Genomic DNA, 13786 nt, shown 5'->3' with positions numbered 1-13786 from the left:
CCACACAGCTGCTGTGTTTGAAGCTTTCCCCATTCCTCAGTTGACACTTTTCCTCAACTTCCTGGCTTTGCTTGGTGCACTCTCTTCCTGCTTTGGGAGCGTGGTTTGCTACAAAGATCCTTAGGGCCCTGAAAAGTAGGCGGAGTCCTGAACTCTGCACGGGTCCTCCTTGTCCATCGTCCTTGAGGGCTGTCTTTACCCAGCAGGATCTTGCTCCGCCTTAAGGCTCCTTGAGGAGGCTGATGTGCCCTCCTTATGCCCTGGGCCCTATGTGGCTTGGCCGCCCACCCCCAGACTCTACCCTCAGACCCCCGTCTACACTGACCTGGAGTCATTGGGAAGAGCAAGCCCTGTGCAGGCTGTTTCCATGACCACTGACCCTCTCCTGTGGGAGGGCAAAGCCGGCACCTCTGGCTCAAAGGAAGCAAGGCAGCGTGTGGACACTCCGGGGAGGCTGGGGCCAGAGCTGCCAGCCAGCGAGTGACCTTTCCTCAGTAGTGTCAGGGAAAGGGGTAAGAGTCCGGGCATCACCCCCGGCTGCAGGTCAGCGTGGTCGTTCCTTCTTGGGTCCTCGAGGGTCCTGGCAGCATCTCAGCCATTCAGTCATGGGGGGACGTCGCGGCGTCGAGAAGGGAGCTGACGTTGTAGAGCAGCAGCCCCTGCTCACCAGTGTCCATGCTTTGTGACACGCTGTGTGACGGCTCCTCACGGTGACCTGCTGGGCCCTGTCCCTGGGGTACCAGCAAGGAGCAGGCCCAGAGACACTGGGTTCAGCCAGAAGGGCAGATATGACCCCCGCCCACACCTTCTCACGTTCAGGTGCCTTCAGCAAGTGGCCGAGCTGGGCGGGCCTCCAGCCAGGGGCCTGTCGTGCGCGTGGAGGGGCCCAGACAGCACGTGGGCTTGGGTGCAGCTGCTGCTCTACAGAAGTGGATGTGCCTGTGTGCCGCCGCAGTAGGTGGCTGGCAGGCCCCACAGATGTTTTAGGGGTTTTTGTTGGTTTGTTTTTCTGTTTTGTTTTCGGTGGGAAGCCAGAGTAAATGCATGTATTCAATTGATCCCCTCTGCTCAGAAGTCAGTTTTGCATGTTTACAAGGGAACTGCTGGCACAGGAATGTTTGAAGACAAACAGGCCTGCTTTATAATTCTGCTGCTGGCCATCCCCACGCTGAGTGTGTCTACCGTATTTCCCTGAAAATAAGACCTAGCTAGACCTGAGTCTTATAGTAAAATAAGACTGGGGTCCGGCTAGGTCTTATTTTCAGGGAATAGAAGACCGGGTCTTATATTAATTTTTGCTCCTAAAGACGCATTAGAGCTGATGGTCCGGCTAGGTCTTCTTTTCAGGGAAACACGGTATAACTCCGACTTGTGCTTTTATCTCAGCAACCACAAGTTCATTCACTTTTATGATTCACTTGTCCTGGGTGCTTTGACTATTTGGTGGCCCCAGTGAGGCTCTGCACTGGTTGCAGGCGCATAAATGTCACCCGTGTCCCTATGGCTCAGCTTGGCCACGTTACTTGGTTCTGGGGCCCTGACTTACATAGGGATAGAGGTGGCCTTCACCTGTCTTCTCTGCAAAGCCGGGAAACCAGGTGTTTGGTATCAGCACAGCCTGTTCCCTTCTCTCCCAAGGGCCTGCTGAGTTGGGTTTTCCGGGGCTGGGCACAGGAGTCGTGCCTCCTGCCCTGTGTGCTCGTGCCTCTCTATTTAGAGGACTGGGGCTGCAGGAGCCCCTCGGCACGTGGCCCTGTGTAGAGGCCAGCCCCTGCCCTCTGCTGGATGGGCTCTAGGACGATGTCTAGCCCTGCTAGTGAAAGAGCGACCCCTGCCCAGAGAGGAAGAGAGGGTCCTTTGTCCAGCAGATGTGCTGGCTGCGAACTCCCAGCCAGGAGCAGCCCAACCTTCATGGCCAGGCTTTCATGCCCTGACCACCCCAGCTCCCCCAGGTTGGGGTTGGGGGTGAGGGATACTCCTTGAGATTTTGCTGCTGCTCGCATTCCTGCAGCTCTGTTCCAGCTCCAGCTCTCTGCTCTGCTTGTTGGGCAGCTGGCTGACAGGTGGCTGTTCTGGTCACCTGGGTCCCTCGGTCAGCTTTTCCTTCCTGTCATCATGCCTAATTCATTTTTATCTGCTCTTCTAGCATCAAGATTTGTGTTGCTTGCTCCTCCCTTGCCTCCACGCCCTGCCCCTGCCCCAGCCCCAGCCCCCTCCTGGGCAGCGGTAGGAGGCCTTCTTTCCGGCTTGCTGCCTTCCTTTCCCAGTTGCCCTTTACGTCCGGCCTCCGCCCACAGAGTGTTCCCGCCCTCACAGCGCTGGCTGGATTCACGCGCCTTGTCCAGAACTGGCACGTGTGCAGGTGGGGACAAAGCGCTCTGGTCCTGGCCCTGCTGCTTACGCACTCGCCTTCTGCACCCTCCCTCCTGCCCCCTCTTCTGCCAGACGGAGTTGGCTGCTGTCCCAGCTGTGCCTGTCTGACGCCACCAGTGCCCCTCAGGATTTAGGAGAAGATGCTCAGTCTAAGGAGCGGTGCCTGTGCCCCATGTCTCCTCTCCAGCCCAGTACTGTCCCCGAGCCAGATGTTCCCTGGAGCTGACCACACCCTTCGGAACAGGGAGAGCTGGCCTTGGCGCCGTCCTGCCTGCACGCTTTTTCCTTTCAGCTTTCCAAACTGTGGGTGGGAACGAGGCACAGCACGGCCACCCACCCACGTGAGCACCAGCATCTCGTGTGGGGGGGGGGCATCATGGCCCCCTGCCGTGCACTCACAGTAGCAGCATCGTTGGTCAGGACATGCAGGGCTGGGTGGGTGGCTGCTGCCCTGCTTCACCTTCACCTCTTCCCTGGGTTGGGCAGAGCCGCACCTGACACCCTGGGATGCACATGCAGGGGCAGTGGAGAGCTGCTGCCCCCAGGTGCTGCCCCCCTCATGGTGTGGCCTTGGTGCGCTGAGATGAGAAGAGGCATCAGGGGCCCCCACCCTATCCACCTACCCACCTCTACAGGACCTGCTGAATCCTGGCGGCACTTTGGGCCCGGAGCAGGCTGCACTGACAGCCCGAGATCCCGGGACCTGCTTGTCACGGATGAGGGTTCCAGGAGGGACCCTCGGCTTTGTAAGGATGCGGCCCAAACTGGGCCCAGCATGGAGTTCTAGAGCCACTCATTGATTTGATAGCTCAGTGAATCTTCATCGAGCGCTTACGTGTTATAGACACTGTGCTGGCACCGGGAGTTTCAAGGTCAGGCCCGCATGTCCCCGAGGTTCCTGCCCATGCAGCCACCACCCAGTGTGCCCAGGGAGGCTGCTATGGGACCTGCTGTGGGGTATGGGACCTGGGTGTCCTTTCCCTGGCGTGGCTCTCCGCCAAGCCCTTGATGGCTGGCCCCTACACAAGTGCATGTATGTGCACATGCACACACACGTGTGTGTACACACACGCAACATACATGCGTATACCTAGCTCATGCACGCTTACAGGATTCCCAGAGCAAAGTGGTCGTCCAGGAAGGCTCTTTGGAAGTTCCCAGTGGGCAGTGAGGATGTGACACACTCAGGGCAAAGCGGGCTCACCAGGCAGGCCTGGCGCTACGGCTCTGTCCCCTGACGCCTGGCCCTGGGCACTTCCTGCTGGGCCGGCCATCTGCCACGAAGTGCCTCCCTTGCACCAGGCAAGGAAAGTAGAAAGGGACATCAGGGTTGGGGGCACAGAGGAGCTACACTGCTGGTCCTGATTCCAAACTCTGCGGTGACACCATGGGACCTGAGCTGGCCTCCCTCAGTTAGGTTTTTCCTCGAAACCAGCATTTCTCACCTGGGGCAATTTGGACCTCAGCGGAAGTGAGGCAATGTCTGCAGCCATTAGCGGCTGTTACATCCTGGGGTGGGAAGGGCTTGCTACTGTCATGTGGTGAATAGAGGCCAGAAATGCTGCTCAGCACCATACAAGGCACAGGACAGCCCCCCATCCCCACAGAGAGTCCTTCAGCCCCAGAGGTTGGGTGCTGAGTCCCAGGAGCCAACCCCCAATCAGGAGTCTCCCTGAGAGGTGTGAGGAAGCAAGTGCCTAAAGAAGCAGTACTGCAGTTCCGCACCCAGGGGCTGCCACGGAGGGGTTGTCTCACGTTCCCCTGTGGGCTGGGAAACCTGGTGGTGGAATGGGCAGGCGAGTACGTCACCTTCGACAAATGGAGGGCCACTCCCTACCTGCCTTCCTGGAACTGCAGTGGGGCCCGGCCAACCTCTGACACCAAGCTTTGCCTGCCTAGGGTCAGGGAGCAAGCACGGGAGTGCCAGGCGGGCACACAGCAGTTTCCAGTGCCTTTAGCAGCAGCCTCTCTGTGAGTTCCCTGAGGTGGCCATCACGGTACCACAGCCGGGGGCCTTAAACAACAGAGATTTCTTTCTCATGGTTCTGCAGGCTGGAGGTCGAAGATCAAGGTGCTGGCGCGGTTGGTTTCTCCTGAGGCGTCTCTCCCTGGCTTAGACATGGCTTTCTTCTCCCTGTGTCTTCCTCCTGTGTGTGTCTGTATCCTACTCTCTTCAGGTATCATCTCCCGGGTCTGACTTTTGTGTGTTTCTTCTACAGAGTGAGCTGGACTTGGAAAAGGGCTTGGAGATGAGAAAATGGGTCCTGTCTGGAATCTTGGCCAGCGAGGAGACTTACCTGAGCCACCTAGAGGCGCTGCTGCTGGTGAGGAGGGTGCAGGGGGCTGAGCAGGTGGGGGTCACCTGGCCCAGGTCCCAGGTCAGCTGTCAGAGCCTGGCGGCATCCCCCCTCCTTGGATTCATTGAGACCTGTGGAAGGGTCATAACGTCTCACCTGTGCAGAAGTTAGACCTGCCCAAGGGATGGTGGATGCCAGTGTAAGACAGGCGCCAACCCAAGCTGGCTTTACATTTTCATTTTTCATGGAATTTATAAATAAATTCCCATAATTCACATAACCATAATTTTCTGTGGTGACACCATACGCCTGACAAATGGCAAGCCCTTTCATCTATGCCACCTCACCTGTCGCCTGTGTCACCGCACCTGTGCCCTCTTCCAGCCCATGAAGCCTTTGAAGGCCGCTGCCACCACCTCTCAGCCGGTGCTGACGAGCCAGCAGATCGAGACCATCTTCTTCAAAGTGCCTGAGCTCTACGAGATCCACAAGGAGTTCTACGATGGGCTCTTCCCCCGCGTGCAGCAGTGGAGTCACCAGCAGCGCGTGGGCGACCTCTTCCAGAAGCTGGTGAGTGACGTGCGCAGGTGCGCGGCAGCTCCCGAGCTGTGCGGGTGGCTGGGGGGGGGCCGCCCTCTCCTGAGACCTGGAGGCGTGTGCTGCAAAGGGCTCTTGGGACACTGAGGTGACAGTGGCAAGTAAGTGTGTGGGGTGTACCTGACGACTTCAGATGCCAAAGGTCAGGTTGCAAGGAGGGGTCTCTGCCACAGCACCCACACTGGTCCCAGCACATGACTGCCCCTGGGTTCGTCATGGGGTCCTTCCTGGCTCTGCTCCTTTTTACGCAAGGTTCCTAGTCTCCGGGCTGGTGCAGCTGCCCTCAGAGGGCCTCTTTGGACCAAAGAGATGCTGCTGTCCAGGAAAGCAGGACGCGGACGCAGGGCAGAGTTGGGGGTGGGCAGAGCCTGGAGGGGCACTCACAGGTAGGAACAGCAGGGGTAATTACTCTCCATTTCATTTTGTAGTTACCTGAATGCAAGGCTCTTGGAGAGGTTTCGTGGTTTTTTTTAAGTGCTGTAGGGAGGGGAGAATTGGTCAATAAAAATCAAAGTAGTGGGAAATGTGCCCTTGGTCCCAGAGGAGGACCCTGGCAGAGAAAAGTGGTAAAAACAGGACATTGGAGTGGCTCAGCCCCCGCTGCTGGCTCCTTTCAGATCCCGGAGGCATATTTCATGCTGGAGACTTTGGAAGCGATCCCCCGTGACCTGCAGGAATCAGGACCAGGCCTTGGGGACAGGCTAGAGATATGCAGGAGGGGTTGGTTTATAAACTGGGGAGTGTGGACCGACGGACACGGGCAGCCTCGTGCTGTGAGGCGATCTGGTTCCTGAGTAGTGGGCTGGGCCCTGATCAGTCGCAAGGGGGCCTGCGGGTGCCCCAGTGCACCTGAGATGAGGCAGCCCTAGAAGGCCAGTCACCACAGTGGTCTTCACCACTGTGCAGGTGAAGAGACTGAGGAATGGAAGGTTCTCTTGCCTGGACTGTATCCCTGGTTTGTCTCCAAGAAGACTGTTTATACCCCTGCCTTTAGGTGCCATAAAACTGAAGGGCAGGTGGTGGTGGGTGACAGAATAAGGATTTCTGAAAGGCCCAATGAGCCAAACTGGCCAGGAATCTGTTTCGCAGAGGCGGCTGTGGGTCTGGGTTCAGGTCCCAGACGCGGGAGCCCCCTCGCAGGACCGCCTTTGCTGACCCCAGGGCCAGAGAGGAGCCAAGGATGCCGCTTTTTAACGGTCAGTGGAGTCAGTAAAGTCTGCAGTCATATGAAACGGTTGGTAGGCCTGTTGACATTGGCCAGGCCACACGCAGAACAGGGATTGCATTCAGGGTATATACTTACCCGCGACGTGGATAAGATGGAGTTTGTCCAAAAGGAAGAAATGGCTATGGGACCTGGGGACGAAGGAGGAAACTCTCAGACGGGAGCTGCCAGACCGACATTTGTTTTCAACATGTGAAGTTCCAACATGTGAGGTTCATGTGTGAAAAGGATTTCCTCACCTCTTTTTTGGGTCTCAGAGGGGGACCAGTCAGTCTTCAGGTGGAGGCTGGGTGGGTGGGGTGCGATCTGGATATAAGGGCCCGGCAGCTGCCCAGTAGAGGCCGCCTTCTGTACCAGGAGCCCCTGTCCTGGGAGAGGCGCTGGAAGGTGCTTGCTGGGCAAGCCCATGTGGCAGGGATTCCACATCCGAGGACTCCTAGTCCTGATTCCAGGGTTACCCGGGCCTCCTGTGCACATGTGCTTTCCCTGGAGTGTTTTCTCCCCCAAGGGATACCAGTCCTCCAGGGCTAGGGGTGGCCCACGGTCACCGGGTCCCCTGTAAATGCACAGAGCATGGCGGTTGCTGAAAAGCTGGGGCCGCAGCCCTCCTGAGCGCCCAGACATCCAGCTGGCCCCACCCTGGCCTCACCTTGGCTCATGCTTGGGCTCCAGCATTCTTCTCTAAGGCGTGGCTTTCCTGTTGGCGCCGCCCCCACCCCCGCCCCACCTCCAGCGCCCTGGTCTTCAACACACTGGAGCAAAGATGCAAGGAACATACGAAGCGCCTGTTTTATTGAGATTCTCACTGCCTGGACCCCCTCCCCCATGGCCAGAGAGCTGGAGACTGTGTTTTAATGAAGGTGCCCCCCATCTTTGAAGCACCCCCGTTTCTCTGTGTGTGATGTGTCAGCAGGTTTGAACCCCATGGATGTGACTCAGCCTGTGGCCCTCCTGAGACACAGAGAATTGTGTTGGAAAGAAACCCACAACCAGCAGTCTTCCCCAAACAGCATTCCGAAAGTACTCGGAAACTTTTAAAAAAATTTTAATAGTCTGATGAATGCCAGAATTTGGAAAGTTTTTTCTGGTTTCCCTGGTGTCCTTGGGCTACCTTTGTGCTTTGGATGTTGCAGCAGGAAGACAGGGAAGAGAAGTGGGGCTGCTGGGGGGAGTCGTGCCCCAGTACCTGCGGGCTGAGTGCTCACGTGTGTGCCCCTGGGACTGGCACTGGCGCCTCCCCAAGGACAGACAGACATAATCCCTGCCCCATGCCTTTCAGGCCATCAAGGCGAGGTCGGCCCACTATCGCTCTGTCAGGCTGTCCAGCTGGGAGAGTCTGAGGACCAAAGGGCCTGTGCCTTGACTCCGTTTCTTGTGGGAATGCACTGGTTAACTGCCACCAGTCAGGGTTTTGTTTCTGCCTGAAATGTTATCAGCTCAGTCAGCTTTTTGTTTTTCGACTCCTTTCAAACTTCCAGAAAAGTTGCCAGAATAGTAGCAGAACTCCTGTGCCAGATGCACCGGTTGTAGCATTTTACCCCATTTGCTTTATCTTTCTCTTTCTCTCTCTATTATTCATTCATGCACATGCACACGCACTGAATAGTCTGAGAATAAATTGCAGATACCTGCCCTTTCACCCCTAAATACCTCGTTGTATATTTGCTGAAAACAGAGACGTGCTCTTCTGTAACCCACAGTGTAGTCTTCAAGTGGAGAAATTCCACACTGATACGATATTGTTACTTAATGTGCGTTCCATGTGCAGATTTCTCCCAAGTTAGCCATCGTGTTCTTTATAGCCGTTTTCATTCTCTGATTCAGGATCCAATCCAGGGACACACGATGTATCCTTGGTTGTCATGTCGCTTTAGTTTCCATCTGTCTGTACCAGTTCCTTGGCCTTTGCTTGTCTTCTATGACCTGGAGATTTTTTTTTCAAGGGTACAGGCCAGGTTGGATGTGTCTGATGTTTCCTCAGGAATAGATTCAGGTTCTGCGTTAATGGCAGGAAAACAAAAACCCACAGCAGTGATGCTGTGTCCTTCTCAGTGTGTCATATCTGGAGGCACTTGATCTCTATTTGTCTCATTATTGATGTCGCTTGGTTTTTGATTAGCAAAAAAATGTGTGAATGAATTGCCTGGAACTTCTCATAAGCCACGTGGAAGAAGTGAGCCCCTTGGGAAAGGAGTTCTCTTCCCATAGACCCTGTATTAGTTGGCCGGCGCTGCCACAATCTGGGTGGCTCAAACGACAGAAATCTATTTTCTCACAGTTGCAGAGGCTGGAGGTTCAAGATCAAGGTGTCGACAGGGCTGGTTTCTTCTGAGGCCTCTGTGCTTGGCTCATAGATGACCATGGTCTCCCCATGTCCTCACATGTGCTGCCTGTGTCCTAATCTCCTCTTCTAAGGACATCAGTCCTATTGGATTAGGACCCACCCGAACGGCCTCATTTAACCTAATCGCATCCTTAGGCCCTCTCTCCGAACACAGTCACTTTCTGAGGTGCTGGGGGGACAATGCTTCAGCACATGAATTTTGAGGGGACGAAATTCAGTAGTAACATTTCCTTAGGATTTGGCTGAACCCGTCACCTTTTCAGAGAAGCCGCTCTGACTACATTATCTAAAGTGGCCCCATCACCCTCAACCCCACCCTGCTCTCCGCCATCTGCCGTATTACGCGTTTGCTCACTTATTTATTTAGCTCCCTGCTACCCGGCCGCACTGTGTCTGAGTGATCTCAGGCTGGCAGCCGTGCCTAACGCAGGGCCTTCGTCTCTGTGGGAGGTGCTCGCTGACTAGCGAATGAGGGAGAGAAGGAAGGGCTGTGGCCTGACCGTGGTACCAGTGGAGAAGCACCTGGTGTTGGGGATGGGGTATCAGCCTGGTGGGGCCTGGGCAGGGCCTCCTCTAGCTGATGCTGTTCCTTGTGGTCCCCAGGCCTCGTGCACTCCCAGGCTCCCCGTGCAGCCGCCACAGGCAGTGGGGCCAGAGGACCACATAGCGCCAAGGGCTCCTCGCTTACCCAGCATCTGGGATTGTTATCTGAAGAAACATAAAATTCAATATAAATGCAACTGTGTATGGAAGTAAAATCTAGGTTCTACACAGAACAAACGCCAGGATCCATAAAAGCCTTAGGCTTCCAGCTCCTGGTTGGCTGCAGGGGGAGGCCCGGCCAGCAGTTCATGGGGTCTGCCCTGACCTTCCCCAGGCCTGGGTTTGCTGGTGCACGATGAGGGCTGGATTCCCCCAGCTGCCTCCACAGGTGACTTGGGGCCCAGGGATGTTGGTAGCTGCACACATACTCCTCCCCGTGGACGTTGTTGCTCAACTGAGTGTCTGAGCAGGAGGCTATGTGAGCAGACCCTCTGTTAATTAATGCCTTTGGTTGGACGAAGGACAAACAAAATGCCCCTTGCCTTACAGCTGGCAGCAGCAGGTCTCCCACCTGCCAGATGTGCAGGTTGACACCTGCGCCCCCTTGCCGGTCTGGGTGGGGCTCACGTCAGGGCAGCAGGAGCCCTTGTTCTCCAAGGCAGCTAGAGTGCATGTTCCTTATGTATCTGACGGGATCAGCTGTGGGGAGAGCTCCGTAGCCACCAGAGGCTGGGGGGAGAGGGGGGCAGGTACTGATCCCTTGTCCCGCCTTGGGATCCCACAGCCAGAATGAGAAGGTGCTGCTCCATCCTGTGTAGAGACGCTGTCTGCATTCACTGACAACCTTGAACTTTAGCTGCTGCCAGTGACACCATTTTAATGAGGGGGTGGGAGGAATAAACCACTGTGGAAGGGAACTGTTACCTTCCTGGGGCCGTGAGTCACTTCTCAACCTGTCGCTGTGGGCTCAGTGGGTGGGATGGGGAGGCAGGTGGGAGGCACAGCACAGAACTGAGGTGTCTGCAGCTGTGCACTGTCTGCTGCACCGGGGCTTTCTCCTGAGCTTTGCACGGAAGCCCGTTTCTCAGAAAGATGGGAAGCAGGGGCATCTGCCCTGCACCTGTCTCACACCTGCCCCGCACCTGCCTCACACCTGCCCCACTCTCTTCCCTTCTCCCTGCAGGCCAGCCAGCTGGGTGTGTATCGGGCCTTTGTGGACAACTACGGAGTTGCCATGGAAACGGCTGAGAAGTGCTGTCAGGCCAATGCTCAGTTTGCAGAAATCTCTGAGGTAGGCACGGTGCTGTAGGAAAGCTGCACCTTCCATCTCCTGCGGGCGGGCGTGGGCTGGTCGTTAGTACCCCATGGCCCTGGAGAATAAGGTACACCGAGCCACGATGAGGGCGTAAGCTGCAGCCCTGTTTCCAGGTGCCTCGGGGTTGGCACCTTAGCCCTGTGCAGGGATGCTGCTGCGAACAGACGAGGAGCAGCACTGGAGCCCGGCCTCCCCGGCGCCAGGGCCAAGGCCCCTGGTGAGGCTCAGCTGGGTCCCCCCATACACACTCTCCCGTACTGTCGTGTGAGCGACGAGGGGTGTCCGCTGTTCTGCTCAGTTAACAGAGGTCTGAACGTGAGAGTCCCGAGGCTGACTTGGTGCCTTGTCACCGGAGGGCAGGTGGGAAGGCGTCCTGCTGTGTTCCTCCTCTGGCCTGCCAGTGACTGAGAGCTGAGGAAGCTGGCTTGCTAGCACAGGGGACCGGGCTCGTGTTGCTCTGCTCCGTAGACCCGCGTGGGAGGAAAGCAACAGGCCCTGAAGGGCCACAACCTCACACTCTGCAGTGTTCTAGCTCAGGGGCCTAGAAAGAGCCCCTCAGATACAGAGGGGACAAGTGGCCATCGGGGCTGGTGGCCACTCCAAGACCAGAGCCCACAGCATCTCTCCCCACCCTTCCCCATTCTGTTTCTGCCCCCATGACAACTGGGTGACATTTTCCTCTTTCTGGGCCTGTAATCTCTGACTTCTCAGAGCTCTGACTTGCCTTCCTCCACCAAACAAGGATTCTGGGTGGAAAGACCTCTGTGTGAGAAAAACAGCCTTAGAAAGAGAAATGGAAATTAGAACTAGGGAGTCAGGACTCTTGCTGGGAGATAGTCACACCCCAACTATCATACCTGGCTTTTTTCCAGGGGCTTTGTGCCATTTTATAGTTTATCATGGGAGGTGAGGTGTCGTGGGTCCTGGCACTTCCCATCTCCTGTGGTGATGACACATGCTACATGTTCCTCCAGAGCCTTGGGGTGCCCCACTCCCCACCGGTACTGCTGCTAACAGGCTGCGTGTAACCAGCGCTCCAGACTGGCTCCAGACTTGCCTCCCCAGCTGCCCTGCTTCACCTGGCACATTCAATCCATTTCTTTCCTTAACTCATTCAATTAGCAACCCTCAAATCCCTAACAGCTGGAATGTTGGCACAGAATCCTGACTGACCTTGACAAATTAGAGACAATTCTCTAAGGGCAGGCTGTGGTTAAATGGGGTCAAGTTCAAATCCACCTGGACAGGTTTCTACAGAGGATGAAGGAAGCAGTGGTGCGATGCCCCCCCCCCCAGGGGTCATGTGGTCCCACTGACTACGCACGAGTGGGAATCTAAGCCATGGCAGGGGTGTAGGCAGTGGGATGGCATCTCAGCGCCAGCCAACCGCCAGCTCTCTGTGAAGCTTTTACCACTGGGCAGCGTCCACTTTGGTTCTCTACCTATGTTTCAAAAAAGACCCAGAGAAATTGGAGCCACCCAGAGAGTGAAATGAAGCCAAAGTAAGTGGAAGCAGCCGGCCGAGGAGAGCTCTTGGGAGGGGGCAATGGGGAGGGGGCTGTCAGGGCGTGGGGACTGGGTAATTGCCTCTGAGGACTGGAATGGGTGGAGCAGTGTCCTTTATCTTCTCTCGGGACCAGACCCGTGAAACGGGTGTGTGGCAGCGTCCAGTTAGATCAGAGTTGCCTGAGCTGGGTTCAGTGGAGCGCTAGCTCCCCAGACGATAGGTAATAGGAGTGATGAGAAAAGGTCTTCTGGAATCAAGTAAGTTTGGGAAATGCGGGGTTAAACCACATTCTTAAGGATGTCCCAGTACTCACGTGCATTGCGTTGTCCAGGGGCACGTGGCACGTTGCCTGCTTCCCAGGCTCACGTGAGCACAGCACCTGATTTCTGCCATCTCAGGTTTTGCTCTCATGCCTTCTCACACCCTTTGGCAGCTGCTTAGGCAGACGTATGGAAGAATAATCACTGTGAGGAGCATGAAAGTCTCAGGAAAGGCACCAAACTGCATTGTGGAGTTTGGCCCCAGTGAGCTTAAAAACACCATCCTTTTTAGTCTTGAGAGGTTTCTGGCCAAGAGGTTTGGAAAGCAATCTCTGAGCCTCTTCCTGTCCCCGCGCTGTTGTTTTGTTCAGAAACCTAGTACTGGGAGTAACCACAGCTGCTTTCCAGAGACGATTTTAGGCACACCGGGATCTTTTATCCTCATGTCCCTGGGTACCTTGGACCAAGTCAGTGATGCTTTTGACGCAGTTGTGTCAAATATGACCTACCCGCTAAAAAAGCACTGCTCTCCTCCCAGGAATTTTGGCACCTCATTTGTTAGCAAGTACGTTTGCTAAGTTGGGAAAGGGTGAGGTGGACATAGAGATGGAATCTAGTGTGGGTCTCAGGGGAGCCCCTGCCATCTCCAAAGGTGAATGTGCTCCTTGGACCCAGCAGGCCCTGCACGCTATTCAATTGCTCCAAGAGGAAGGCCACTGCGGTTTGCCTCAGTTGACAGGATTCTCTATGTCAGAGATTCTCACCAGGGATGATTTTCCCCAGGAGACACTTAGCAATGCCTGCAGACATTTTTGATTGTCACAACAGGAGGAAGGGGTGCTACTGCACCCATAGGTAGAGGTCAGGGATGCTGCTCAACACCCCACAGTGCACAGGACAGCCCCCCAAAATAAGAGAATTTCCAGCCCGAAATCTCATTGGTGCCAAGATTGAGAAACTGTCCCAGGTGAACCACAGCTCGTCCTGTTTTTCATGCTATAGCCCAGGACTCACCCCCAAGGCTTGTCATCTGGGGGTTCTTTACATGAGAATCGGGTGAGATTTCTGCTGAAGGTTGCTGACCGTGGAACTTTTTGCCGCATCAAAGCTCCTTTAGTTGTCCCGTGTGAAAATGTGCTTTTTTCTTTGCAGAACCTGAGAGCCAGAAGCAACAAGGATGCGAAGGACCAGACTACCAAGAACTCTTTGGAAAGTAAGTTCTCTGTGCTGAGGCCTCTTCATGCCCCCGTGAGAGTGGCTCTGCAAGCAGATGACGCACATGCTGGAAAAGCAAACACACACCCCGCAGGGTCGCCCTCTGGCAT

At 55.7% G+C, this 13786-nt stretch overlaps 1 protein-coding gene across 1 annotated transcript in view; it reads left to right on the top strand.

Annotated features, from left to right (window-relative positions):
* Positions 1-13786, top strand: part of BCR (BCR activator of RhoGEF and GTPase) — a 117342-nt gene that overhangs the window by 63492 nt on the left and 40064 nt on the right. The window contains exons 3-6 of the mRNA XM_074321712.2: positions 4593-4697; positions 5055-5240; positions 10563-10670; positions 13614-13674. Of these exons, the coding sequence (XP_074177813.2) occupies positions 4593-4697; positions 5055-5240; positions 10563-10670; positions 13614-13674 (460 nt within the window). The remainder of the gene's footprint in view (positions 1-4592; positions 4698-5054; positions 5241-10562; positions 10671-13613; positions 13675-13786) is intronic.

This window comes from Rhinolophus sinicus, chromosome 9 (assembly GCF_057876585.1).
Source record: "Rhinolophus sinicus isolate RSI-liver-muscle chromosome 9, RSI-T2T, whole genome shotgun sequence".
Classification (NCBI taxonomy): Eukaryota; Metazoa; Chordata; class Mammalia; order Chiroptera; family Rhinolophidae; genus Rhinolophus; species Rhinolophus sinicus.
The sequence above is the reverse complement of the archived record's forward strand: the minus strand, read 5'-3'. Positions and strand labels throughout refer to the sequence as shown.